The following is a 13,298-nucleotide window of genomic DNA, read 5'->3' on the forward strand; positions in this document are numbered from 1 at the left end:
ACTGGCAGGTAATTTGAGGCATTTTGATGATAAAAGTGGAAGTCGAAGAGGGCTTTGATAACGATATTAGACCTGAATGAGAGAGCGTTATGAGGGATGAACCTTGGAAACACGAAGCAGCGGTGGAATAAAACGATGTGATAGATGATGGCTGCATATGACATAAACAAAGGGTAGATTACCTCAAAACATGTATACCGTTTATTGAATTTCAAGTTGGTTCAAGTTCCAGTTGAACATGACGTTAAAACTATTAGCAGCCCCTCTAGGTATGGAGACCTATAACAGTCATGCAGCCAAACCACCTAGTATATCACATATGGCTGGTAGAAAAGAAAAACTGAGAAAAATGAAAACGAACCTGCCTTCAAGTTCAGGTTTATACTTGCACATGTGATCTTCTGACTTGTATCAATATAATTTAGCTGTCTCTCAATTTGGCGCTCTCCGGAGTCTTAGTTTATCTATCTCTTACTTCAGACTGATATCTTAAAATGTTATTTAAAGTTTTTATATCATGATAAAAAATCAACTGGTAGTGAGCTGGGCGGTCAAAATTCGGTATAAGATTGGAATGGTCTTTGGCCGTGTGACTGTTACAGGCTCTCAACATTGAAGTACTGTAATAGGTGGACAGTTGCAAGGTTCAGAGACTCTAAAAAAGTTATTCTATTTTCTGAAAGATTGGCGACCGCTTATTATCAATGGACAAAATTTGATATGATTCTATGAATTATGTGTTCTCATGACTCCTTTCCATTCTTTGAGTGATTCCACACTCACAAAACATAGATGCAAAGATAGATCCAGATTCCCCTTGAATTCCAGAAAACCTGGGACAAGCTCAGTTGGATTTCACGCATTCGAGTGCAGCACACTGACACCGGCGAGCTGAAAGCCGACTCCATTGATTGAGTACTGGGTACCTCATTCACGAACTGGCAGATATTGATTGGTAATTTCTTGACGCTTCGCTGGTCCACGCACAACATGAAGACTAGACCAGCTAATCAGCTCCTCCGTATCGCGCTTGAAACGAAATGTATACGCCGTGCGATACATATCATTAATACAAAGATGATCCCCGCGAGCCTGCAACACATAAGTGTTCTCGCTCTGAATTCCAGCCGGAAGAAGAGGAAAAGGTGCATCGTAGTTCTCACTATCGATCGCGATTCTGGCCTCAGAATTAAATTCAAAGTTGTGGAAAAGGTAATCCGCTTCATCGGGCCCAGACCCGACCTTAACGAACCACGCACTCAGTGGTAATTTCGCGTCGCTTAATCGCCAGATGTATTTTTTAGACCAGGTCGCATGCGCCATCGCTGCTAGTGCTGGTGGCATTGATGATGGGGATGGGAATTGTCCACTTTCTGTGTAGAGCCAATCCTGGACTTGATCGGGTCCGGCCGGGAGCTGGCTGAAGCTCGCTGTGCCAAGGAGTTGGCCATTGAACTCGTTCTTGTTGGTGCTCTGGAGTGTGCGAGATAATGTCCATTTGGTATTACTCAATGCACCGAGTAAGGTGGTGAGAGCACCGCGTGATGGGGCGGCCATGGCGTCTGCCAGTGAGGAAGACATGGTGAAGACGCGGGGCAGGAAAGTTGCGGAACGTGGATCTTCGAATGTTAGCTCTCGAGTGATTCCCGAGTCCCCGCTATACAAACAATTTGATTCTGAACTCGGGAGATTTCCTACTAATAAATAATATTTTATTTGTTTGCTTACGCGGTGATTATAATTTTTAAAAATCGTACTCTGATGTGCCAAGAGGAAATTTACATGAAAAAAACAAATCTTCGTAACTGCCAGTGAAAATAAGACCAAATCGGATTTGAATATATTGAACGCCAACTGTTACTTAGGTACTATGTTGCAATGACGCCAAACATCAAGTTGAATGCACCAAAAATACTAGCCTAGTGCTAGTGTGAATTTACATCAGACTACATTGACCTCGTTGGCACTGTTCAAGATACGACACATCCTCACTAGACGGGTTTGCGTATTCTCCAGGTTGGCGCTTAAGCCCCTCAATCTGGATATCCTGCTCACCCTCACCATGCCACCAACGTAGACGTTGAAGTTTAATCCCCTGGATTGGGTATGAGTCAAGCTCCCATTTCCCTCCACTCACAGCGACCACAACCTCTCCCTCGGGGAAATGGAAATCAGGAAGATATAATTCCGTAGGGGCATCCATCGCAGTCGCCTTCGTGGCAGTCAGAGACATCGTGAACCGGCAGTTCTGAAGATCAAAGACATGATTCTCCAGTGTTCCGCTCACATAGATCGGACTGGGCCGAAGATACGCTTCTGCTGCACGATATCCTTTCGGTTGGTCAGGACCATCACTGGAGATTGAAGGAGATGCTATGGCGCCCTTGAGATTGCGTGGATCGACTTCCGGCTCTCCGCCACTGCTGTAGCTTTCGGAGTATGCAGGAGATTGCGGGTTGAGTGACCTGTCCGCATTGCCTGGTGGAAGCTCTAGATCATCACGGGAATAAATGGATAGATCCTCTCCATTCCACTGATCTCCCCATTGGTGATTGTTCTCGGTCTCGTAGACCCACAGTGTGAACCCATTCGATGAACTTCCTTCCAGAGCGTAATGATTGGCATCCATTGCACTGGTCTGGCTACTGTAGTCGCCAGTTTGGTAGGCATGCTTATCGTCCATGTCATATGGAATACCAATCTCAGTGAAGACCAACGGGTGATTACCCATGTACTTGAAGCTCTCGTCCCGCAAGAATTTTAGCTGATCACGGAGGCAGTTACGGATCGCAGTTTCACCAATTTTGACTGCAAATGCGGGGGTCCAATACTTTCCACGAAGAACACCGATTACATCCACATTATACAGACGGTTCCTGATGATATCGAAGATTAGATGTAGATTCTTTGCAGAAAGAGGTATGTGTTCTCACCAGTGCTTGGTTATCAATGTCAGACCATCGTAAAAGTGAGCCGCGTGTACCATGTTCGGGTCATCGTCGATAGATCCCGAGAGGTCTGGCGGGACTTCCATCACTGGAGGTTGACATAGCAGGATGGATTCCGGCCATACATCACGGATGGCATCCCTGTATGCCCTGTAATGCTGCATGAAGTACGAATTCGTAAATTTCTCATAGTCCAGCTTTTCTCCCGTAGTGGGCACCTTAGAAAAATAGTCCTTTTGCAACAGAGTGTCGGTAGAGGGATCCCAAACTCCATGCTGTGCCCAAATACATTCGTTAAGCTTCCAGCCGTCATCTCGCTTCCATCCATACTTTTGATCGCAGTCTGTAGACAACCAAGCCTGCACACCCTCAGGATCGACTAGCTCCTTGCCAGTCTGATACGGACCAAAGCTACCAAATGCCCATGTTGCTTGCTCGCAAGCTCTCCCGGAACCAGTAAGGATGGCCTGAAATGCGGTTGGCGATGTTCCAAGCTGCAGTTGCTGCTCGGGAGGAATGTTGGATATATCTTGTACACCAATTAAGCCCCGATGAGGCTCGTTCATACTTTCCCACCCAATCACAACATCATGCTCAAGGTCACCTGCTTCATGGATTCTCTGAGCAAAGTGTTTACATGCAGCAATGAAGTGGCCCTGCAGATAATCCTGGATATTAACGCCATCTATGATGGCCTTGGGCGCAAAGTCTCGGCCTGCCCAGAACAGGGTGAACATGGTTTGACAAAGAAGTCGAGTATAATTCGTACTCCAAATCATTTTTGGGAACTCGGCCGGGTCATCGAAGGTATTTTGAACGAGGGCCGCTTGGGTAACCTTGAAGTTCTTCGGGTCGAAACCTGCTGCGTATAGTGTCCACATGGGCGCACCTGACCCTCCAGAGAGCCGGGACCACTTCTCATCATTAGCCTTACAATCAATCACTCTTTAGTCTATGAGAACCTACCACATCCTGATGTGGATCCATGAAAACGTAAAATTCATACTGCTTGGCTATCCTAAGCACTTCAATGGTGAATTCGATCCACTCCTCGTCATAGATACCAGGGCCGGCATGTTCGATAGCTTCCCACGTGAAAATGTATCGGATCGTATTGTAACCCCATTTTCGTAGTCTTTTGAAGTGGATATGTGCGTCTTCAAGGGAGAATGGCCTTCCGACGAAAGAAACGTCGTCTGCTTCAAAGAACTTGTGGGATTCGAATGATGGAACGTCCGGGTTCTTGGGGTATTTGGCGTCGCCAGCAACGTTAATGCCCCTCAGGATGACCTCTCGACCCTCGGTATCACGAAAGGATCTTCCATCAATGTGAAGGCGGAGGAAGCCCATCGTAGCGGGAGGTGAAATGGGAAATCTCGAAGTTCGAAGACGACGATAAGGCTATGGCGAGGTAAGGGCCGGGTGGATGTGTCGGTCAACTCAGTGCATAACAACCAGGGATCTCGGGGATCACGACGGTTGTATCAAGTAGTTGATATGTATCTTTCTTTGGAGGAAGAATTTGGAGAGATAGAGCGATAAGATGTAAAACGTAGGGAGCTGGAGGTTGACAAGAGTGGAGGTGTCTGGGGATGCGGTGATGCGGAGTGGGGCGGAGATAGGCACCTGGGCAGATCCCGAGCTTCACTCCGTCATCCCTTGGCATCTTTGTTTGATTTACACCACGACTTGAACATGAAATTCATCACAATTTGACATCCTGGTTCGCATATGCTCATATAATATTCCCAATTTAATCGCTATGAATACCCTGGCTTCACGAATTGCTGTCTCCTATCGCCCCCGGGGCCATATTGGGGAAGTTCATGAAGGTCCTCGTGTCCACCCTCAAGCCACTCCGAGTCCGAAGACGACCTGTCTGAACGAACCTCCCTCGAGAATGACAGTCCTGATTTTCTATACTTTGCTTCAATGTTGCCATGCCGCAATTTACTTGTTGAATTTTACTAACCTCCAAAAAGAAAGCCCTACAAGTTCCAAGGTTATTTTTTCTGTCTTCGGACGGTTACTGACTTCAAGTTGTATAATTAATTGCGTCCATAAATAGAGAATCGTGTTATTTTATTAAATTATCACCTCAATGGGTATCAAAAATTGCACAAAAATCAAACATCAGGATAGAGGGAAGCTAATGATTTAACAATCAAATCTCGATCATCCGGTTCAATATCCCGGATTATATCCTGTATATGTTGATTGTGCTTCATGGACGGAGACAGATCCACAGGAGCCCTTTCACGCAGCGAGCTGGTTGAACGGGTTTCAGGAGAACTCAAGTTCAAATCACTTGTCAGATTTGCCAAGGTACTGGTGATATTCCCATCAGACTTGAGATATGCAAGCGTATTCTTCAAAACATCACCGATGCCAATATCGGCCGAGAGGGTAAGCTGGCTAAGAATGTCGGTATAATAGGGAACCTCTGTGCCGTTCCAAACAACTGAAGTTGTTATCGCGTTGATACTCAGGTTCCCGGCCTTGATCGCAGTCGCTTCTGACTTGATTACAGCAGCGAGGTTCTTGATAACGGTGCTGAAGTCTAGGGTTCCTTTCAAGGGGAAAACATTATCACCGGGCACGAGAGTCACATCCTCCACGGTCGCATTTCCAATGGTAAGATTACCGGCTTTGACATCTAATGTCAGGGTGCCGACTTCGAGATGCATGACCGTCGGGTTCGGAAGGGTTGTGTTGCCAATGAGGTTGGTTCCGTCTGACTCGGCTGGAAGAACGACAGTCGCGTCGGAGATAGAGAAGCCACTGAATTTGTTAAGACCTATTAAGACCCATTAGCAATTTGCTTATTCTAGATCCAATAATAGCTGAAGCAGGAACTCCGAATTGAGGTGGGACAAGATATGAAATGGAATGCATATGGTGGAGCATTAGAAAAAAGGAAAAATCAATGAACCCACCTGGTGTTTTGATGTTTTTGTTCAAATGAACGTGCGATTTGAGAACTCCAATATACGCATTGGTTGAGCCCGAGACAGCAAGAGAGGTTTCCTCTTCAAAGACAACTTGCTGGACAAACAAGTCCCATGCAGTCAGGTTTTCAAGCTTCGTAAATTGATCCGAGATTCCCAAGGTATGATTGCCTTTGATTTTCTGGCCGGGGATAGTGAACTGCGCATAGGCATCATCAACCCCATATTCTCGATCAAAAAGACTCAAAGGTAAGTCGTCAATCCGAATTGGGATCAAAAGATGCAAGTCGACTTTGGTTTGTAGGGTAAGCATAATCGAATCAGGTTTTGGCTGGTCGACCACGGCATTTGTAAGATATAGATCTGATTTGTTGACAACCAATTGCGCGATCGCAGGAATCACAACCAGGAAGCTTCACTCTGTTAGATTTGGAGGTAGCGCAACCCAGGGTGCAGAATTTGACACTTACAGAATTGGGAGAAAGATAGCGAGGAAAATAACATTGGCCAGGCAGTATACACACCAGAACCGTTTCCAATGGCGTCTGATTCTTTGTGTGCGAGTAGGTGTTTTGACCAAGGAGAGGCCTCCTGCCTTTTCAAGCCCCTGAGTCTCATCTCCAGGGGTAAGTAGCGGCCCTCGGTTTGTGCCTAGAATGTATTTGAGCCCCTTGAGAGACATGTTTGCTTGTCCGACACAAAGACCACGAGAGTGAGAGGAGCCAAAAAGACCATTAAAGTTAGGGGCTCGGCTCTCTATTAAGAGCTCGGAGGTTTTTGCAAAAACAACTGCATCACCCTGTAGCTTCTAGTCATCTATGTTAGTATATTGCATCATTGGCCGGTCGATTAGTACCCCACGGGGAAAGTCAGGATCTGCGCCTATCATGCGGGGAAAGACAAAGACCTGATCGCGGATTGGACAAGAAGAACAAAACAACGCAACCACCTCTTATGAAGTCCTCGGTATCTTGAAAGTAGGTTTTTATCTTGTGATAAACAGCCCAGAATTTACAAAAGAGTTTCCAAGGTTCTCAGCTTTGACCTCTCTTCTCCTCTTTCATAAGCATGCCAGGAACTAAAGGTTGCAGGAACCTCGGTCTTGATCCCTGTTTAATCAATTTTCATCACATTTTACAGCCAATAATTGGCGTCTCAGCCACTAAATCCACACTGGAAATCCCAGTTCGGAGTAGTGGGCTCACGCCGATATGCACCTTGCTGCAGGAGATATCTAGCTTGGGCTCCTTTTTGGGTTTGTCCTACCACATGAGGATGTGTAACCCAAGCCATGCATAAAAGATAAGGAACCGCAACGTCAAAATCAGGCAGAGAATGAGTCCTGACAGGTTTTCCCGCTGCAGAGCACGGAGCGTTTGCCCCTGGTCCCTATCGGGCGTTATTTCCCGTTTTCGTCTGGACTGACACTCGAGCCCCTGCCAATGTTAAGATTAACCTGGCCAAGGGTCTTCATATCGGGTCCCTTTTACACTCCGAAATGTCTTGCTTTAGGGGGGAATAATCGTAGCTAGTCTTATTTGCACGCTCGAGAGTTCTGCGCGTGACTCTTTCGGAGTGAGCAAGAACCTTGAATCTACTCTATACGGAGTTACTTCTAAGTCTAAGCCTCACCTCACATTATCTTGGGATGACATGTATTCATAGATTCTCAGACTCATGGTAATATTCTAGAAATTTTCAGTATATCACGTTCCACAATAATTCATAATTCTGGGAATACTTGTAGAGTCATAGGTGTATCGTGGTTGAATTCGAGTCTCAAAAAGCGGGGGATCCTCTGATCCTCTGACTAAGTGGGGCCGAGATCAAGTTTCTTTGTGGGGCCGGAGTGTCATTTCCTTCACATATTCGAGTTCTGGTCTCTGGATACGCGACAGTGTCTATGACTCGTATATGAATAGGCAGATGGGATCTCAATTTACCATCCTATTCATTCTGCTTTTTTGATACCTACCATCCTCGAGCAAATAAAAAACAAAAGCAAACAAACCTGCCCCTGACGATCAGACTCCCAATAATTCTCCGAAGCAGCTCAGGGGCTAAAATTCGACTGATCAAATCTCGAAATAGAAATCTCAGCTCTTCGCTGAATAATTGATACCTGCAGAATGATATCATATTAAGAAACATCAATTCGGATACACTAACATCTATTTCCAATTATAATCACGAACAATTAACCCTTGACAACAAAATGACTCCAGATTCGCCACTCTAATGCCATTTCACAGCTCAACAAACTCATTGCGCAGATACTCATCTCCCTTCAGCTGATCAAGGTAGCCAACCACCTTCGTCGTCAATGTATCAATCTCATATCCAAAGAACTTATACGCCGCCTTGCCCGGCAGACTATGACCAAAGCGCTTGACATTAATACCAGCATCAGCATATCGCTCCCAGCCATTTGGAGCATAAGGCTCAATGACAACAGCAGGAATACCACGGTGACGACGAAGAGTATCCCGCTTATATTCCAAGGACTGCTGTTCGAAGAGACGTTGGCAAGGGAAGCTAACCACACGTGCTGTCATTCCCTTCTGAGTCTTCAACTGCGCTGCAACCTCAAGTGCAAAGGAAAGCTCAGCTCCGACACCAATGATTGTGATGGTGGCTGATTCCTCTTCCTGGAGCACGTAAGCACCGCGTGCAACGGCATCACGGCGGGTCTGGGAGAGCTGGGGCAATGTGTGACGAGAGGTGGAGATGATCGAGGGAGTCTTCTTCGCGTTAATGGCAGCGATCCAGGCACCAGCTACCTCCTCGCTGTCGCAGGGGCGGATATAGAGAATGTTGGGCATGGCACGGTATAAAGCAGCAAGCTCAATGGGCTGATGGGTGGGGCCATCCTCGCCCATACCGATGGAATCGTGGGTAGCTACATGGATTCCTTGGAGATGTTGTAGAGCACCCATGCGGACGGCTGGCGCGGCGTATAAGTAGAACATGAAGAATGAAGATGTGACGGGGACGATGGTGTTTGGGGAGTAGGCTGCCAGGCCGTTAGAGATGGCACACATGGCATGTTCACGGATTCCATAGTGGATATAACGGCCTGAGTAGTTTCCGTTGATTCCACAGGTGGTGCGGAGATCGGGCTAAGGTCATTGGGTTAGAAAGAAATATCTAGTGACAAGAAAAATACTGGTGGCACTTACATGTTGGAAATCAACCTTGCCGGACCAAATCATGTTCACGGATGGGGACAAATCAGCAGTTCCGACCATGAATGAGTTAACTTCCTTCGCAATGGGATTAAAGACCAGCCCAGATGATGCACGGGAGGCCGTTGGCTTCTCGGGGAAGGTAGTGGGGATATGCTCCTGCCAGTTGCTTGGTAGCTCGCCGCGCACACGAGCCTGGAATTCAGCCGCAAGCTCTGGGTACTGTACACCGTAGTCGGCAACCAGCTGCTTCCATTCCTCCGCCCATTGCTCACCACGACCGGGCAGATCCTGGAAAAATTGACGGACAATATCTCCAATGACGAAATGCTCTTCTGGATTAAATCCATAGAGTTTCTTCATATCGGCAACGCTGTTCACGCCAAAGGCTGCACCGTGCGCAGTAGCAGTTCCAGCAACATGACTGTCGAGACCGATAATAGTTTTGACGTTGATGAATGTAGGCTTTTCCTGTGAGCTACGAGCCAGCTCTAGGGCACGAACAATTCCCTCGATATCATAACAGCCATCCTCAACATCAATCACATCCCAACCGCTGGCGCGCATCTTGGCGTTGATATCCTCGGTGTTAGTGAGATCAACGGATCCATCGCAAGTGATCTGATTATTATCATAGATGACTGTGAGGTTGTTTAGACGAAAGTGACCAGCCAGAGAGATGGCCTCCAAAGAAACACCCTCCTGCAAACAGGCATCGCCAATCATACACCAAGTGTGATTAGAAACTACATCATATCCCGGGCGATTATATGTTGCTGATAGATTCTTTGTCGCCATAGCAAGACCAACTGCATTGGCGATTCCTTGGCCCAAAGGACCAGTAGTCACCTCGATTCCTTCATGTTCAATTTCGGGGTGTCCGGGACAGAGTGCATCGACGCGATCTGAGTGGTAGGATTTGAGTTGGTCGAAGGTCATAGCCTTGTACCCAGTCAGGTGCAAGAAGGCGTATTGGAAAAGGCAAGTATGTCCTTGGAAAATTGTGACATCAGTACTTGACTTCAAGTTTACGACCATCATATTCCGATTTAGGGCAATTCATCTCACCATTGGAAAGAACAAATCGATCGCGATTAAAGAAGTCCGGGGTATGTGGGGCGTAGCGCATAATGTATTTCCATAGAGAAATTCCGATGGCCGCCATACCAATGGCACCACTATGAATATGATTGATTAGCTTGGATCCAAAATTCGTTTCAATTGCTCAAAATTACCCTGGATGACCACCGCCAAATTGTTGACATAGATCTGCGATCAACAGACGGAAGGTCTTCAAGACAAGGTCATGGTCCTTGGACAGCTTTTGAACGAGGGGCAGCGTAGAAGGCATAGTCTTATGCACACCGTTACTTTGAATGACAGTCATTATGAACTCTCACAAGCTTCAAGATAGATAAAAATCAAATTGCCATCTTTAAGTCTATGGCGCTGAGCAGCGGATTCAAATAGTTGAGAAACAATGGCGACAAATACAACCTGTTCGGGTAAGAACCGAAAAAGGGTAACTCGAACCACTCCACACCCAATGGGGCAACTAGAAGCACCTCATACAGAACACAACAGCACCAAATTGTCAATTCTATCCGCTTCACATTGTACAACAATTTCCCCACATCATATCAGGTGGATCCACGATACTGATGAGGGGTCTGCTGACTTGGACCTGATAGACAATCAGAGGTACATGACATCATTGATAAGCAATTAGCCAGAGCGCCTCCAAACATCAGCGTTGCTCAACACTTGTCAGGTTATGATGCTGCTGCAAACGAAAATCAAACTGCATTGAAAGACTTTGAAGATGATTATTATGGATAGCCGGAGAAAAGCGCTAATTTGGGGCTGTGGGCACCCGGCAGGGTCCCAAGCTTATTCACCACACCCAGTCTTTCTTTGACTATATTATTATCACACCTCTACATCGCCAATGACTTACAATTTGCCTTAGAATTGACTCCGACCAGTTAACCTCTACAACCTCCCACTCAAAGTCATGGCCAGATCGAGGTATGGTTGTGCGATTTGTGGGTACGACATTCGTTGGGGCCGTTCCGACGCTGTGTGGTTAAGAGAGTTCCGAGCTAGTAAATTCATTTCCGTGTCTACTTGCATATCGACTTTGATATTGATACTGAGGGATCTAGTCTATTCGACTGCAGATGGATATTTCATCTCGGGTGTAGGTCACTTCAAGTTCCAGTCAGAAAATTCCTTCAGAGCACCGATCGATCCTACAAACCGATACGATGACGATGATTACGATTCTCAACTCACTGAAGACTTCGATATCTACAAAAACCGGCGGAACCGCACCCTCTGTGACGTATATGCCACACACGATGCCTGCTGGAGTCTCTTGCAAGAGGCCATGAAGCCAAACGAGATCTCGCCGCAGAGATTTGTGGATATTTGCGAGTCATTGCCATTAGCTGCACTATTTTGTCCATTTTGGGGCCATAACTTCGGTGGCATTTTTGACTTTGACCTCAATTCTGGCTACCCTTGGGAGAGGCAGCTAGAGAAAAACCTCTCGAAATCAGAAGCATCACTTCACGTCATGGAAGACCCAGGTTCCATACCAGAGATCCCAGAGATATTGGCTAAAACCGTCCAAGAGTCATCAAATACAACCTCTGTTCGGCTTATAGTGCAGATGGTAGTGGAGCCTAAGGACTGCTTTAGCATTTTCCCGTGGGAAATTCGAGAAATGATCGCTAAAAAGTTGCCTACTAGCGATGCATTGAATTTACGCTCATCTTCCCGATCGTTTTACCCCCTCCTAGTCAGCCCCGCATTTTGGGCATCCCGATTTGAGGTTGGGATTGACCGTGCTTTCCTTGTCGAGAAACGAAATGTGGCAGAGACGAGGGACTGGCTAGCTCTCTATCGCAATACCACCTACTCTCAGAGTCCACCGGGCTTAAAAAACAGAAGAAGGATCTGGGATTTGATTGAGAATATTGTTCCCTTGTTAAGTTTATCTTCAATTGAAGGTTCTGAACATGGGTCTACGAACGCGCTTGACCACGAAACCTCCGATGAATCAGTACTCGTTTTAGCAGAGGCAAATATCCTGACAAAGTCTGAACGTGATCGCAGCGGTGTCAGAGCCGCTGAGATTTCCACCACGAAATATTTTCAGAATCAAGGATGTCGAGTCTTTCAGAAGCAATATACCTCCCTCCCTAAGGATTTGACCAGTCTTGCCCTTTCATTTGTCAGACTTGGGGACAGTGGATATCTCTGTGGAATACGTGTCACATCGCAAGATAGTAAGGGCATTCAACTGGGATATCACTCTGAGGATACACTCATTTTCAACGTTGACAAAAGGTTGAGGGGTTTTATCCTGGCGATCCACTCCCAAGGTGTTCGTGCCATTCAGGTTCTTGACGGCAATGGAAAATCAGAATGGCTTGGATTCCCCAAAGACACACCAGTTACCGAGCGTTTGGCAGTCGAGAATATAGAAGAAGTACAAGTTGGGATCGATGTGAGTGGCTCTGACTCTTGATACTGATACATAACAAAGTGGGGTATTTTGGCTACTGACGATGCCAAATTCGCATCAATCTAGGCATTCAAAATTGTGAGCATTGGTGTGAAAATCTCGAATGCAAGAACTGATGAGCCAGCCTCATACAAGAAACATTCGTCATTGCGCAAGACTGCGTTATGGTATCCTTCAGTGCCCAGTCCTAAGTTATTCCTGAATGAGAGAGGTTTCATGGAGAATAACCGAGATACCCCAAAATATTGTCCCCTTCAATGGGTTTATTTTGGTGGCCCTAAAGGAGCCCCCCTCTCATTTTTGACCAGGATCTTTGTGGCGGGTCCCTCTCCATCAGATTTGAGTACATATCAGCAGAAGGGATAGCATCAAGTGATACCCTCGGTCGTCCAATCGACCCTTTTGACGAAGACTCGATTCGTGTAAATCAGGCAGGATTTGAATCCATTAGAAGGATTAAAATTGGAATTGATCCATATGGAATGCTAAATTCTGACCCGCTTCGTGATTTAAAGGTCAGTCATCTTCACCCAAGAAACAAAATGTTCAAGGCCTCATACTATATACAGGTTATCACGAGCAACGGAAGAGTTTTTGCACACCAGCACACTACTAGTACATATCAACCAGAATTGCCTCCCTTCACGGAATATGAGCCCTTACTACATTTTGAACCGTTCAGGGA

The 13,298-nt window shown here is 46.3% G+C and overlaps 5 protein-coding genes across 5 annotated transcripts; 1 reads left to right on the plus strand and 4 right to left on the minus strand.

Moving 5' to 3' along the window:
* Window positions 1–927: 927 nt before the first annotated feature.
* Window positions 928–1,581, minus strand: N7483_012985 (uncharacterized protein; the record flags this gene model as incomplete). The annotated part of the gene is made up of 1 exon (XM_057096412.1): window positions 928–1,581. One exon carries the CDS (start codon window positions 1,579–1,581, stop codon window positions 928–930), a length of 654 nt encoding a protein of 217 aa, XP_056942383.1.
* Window positions 1,582–1,936: 355 nt separating this feature from the next.
* Window positions 1,937–4,298, minus strand: N7483_012986 (sterylglucosidase 1; the record flags this gene model as incomplete). The annotated part of the gene is made up of 3 exons (XM_057096413.1): window positions 1,937–2,876; window positions 2,934–3,862; window positions 3,915–4,298. The coding sequence occupies 3 exons, from the start codon at window positions 4,296–4,298 to the stop codon at window positions 1,937–1,939; spliced, it is 2,253 nt and encodes a 750-aa protein (XP_056942384.1).
* Window positions 4,299–5,074: 776 nt separating this feature from the next.
* On the minus strand, window positions 5,075–6,578 carry N7483_012987 (DUF3712 domain-containing protein; the record flags this gene model as incomplete). The annotated part of the gene is made up of 3 exons (XM_057096414.1): window positions 5,075–5,745; window positions 5,885–6,309; window positions 6,367–6,578. 3 exons carry the CDS (start codon window positions 6,576–6,578, stop codon window positions 5,075–5,077), a joined length of 1,308 nt encoding a protein of 435 aa, XP_056942385.1.
* A 1,564-nt stretch (window positions 6,579–8,142) lies between these two features.
* Window positions 8,143–10,468, minus strand: N7483_012988 (uncharacterized protein; the record flags this gene model as incomplete). Its single annotated transcript, XM_057096415.1, has 4 exons — window positions 8,143–9,015; window positions 9,076–10,073; window positions 10,150–10,259; window positions 10,317–10,468. The coding sequence occupies 4 exons, from the start codon at window positions 10,466–10,468 to the stop codon at window positions 8,143–8,145; spliced, it is 2,133 nt and encodes a 710-aa protein (XP_056942386.1).
* Window positions 10,469–11,095: 627 nt separating this feature from the next.
* On the plus strand, window positions 11,096–12,679 carry N7483_012989 (uncharacterized protein; the record flags this gene model as incomplete). The annotated part of the gene is made up of 3 exons (XM_057096416.1): window positions 11,096–11,186; window positions 11,247–12,595; window positions 12,635–12,679. The coding sequence occupies 3 exons, from the start codon at window positions 11,096–11,098 to the stop codon at window positions 12,677–12,679; spliced, it is 1,485 nt and encodes a 494-aa protein (XP_056942387.1).
* Between the last annotated feature and the right edge of the window lie 619 nt (window positions 12,680–13,298).

This window comes from Penicillium malachiteum (assembly GCF_028827825.1).
Source record: "Penicillium malachiteum strain IBT 17515 chromosome Unknown utg000005l:1.0-9002435.0:326005.0-9005861.0, whole genome shotgun sequence".
NCBI lineage: Eukaryota > Fungi > Ascomycota > Eurotiomycetes > Eurotiales > Aspergillaceae > Penicillium > Penicillium malachiteum.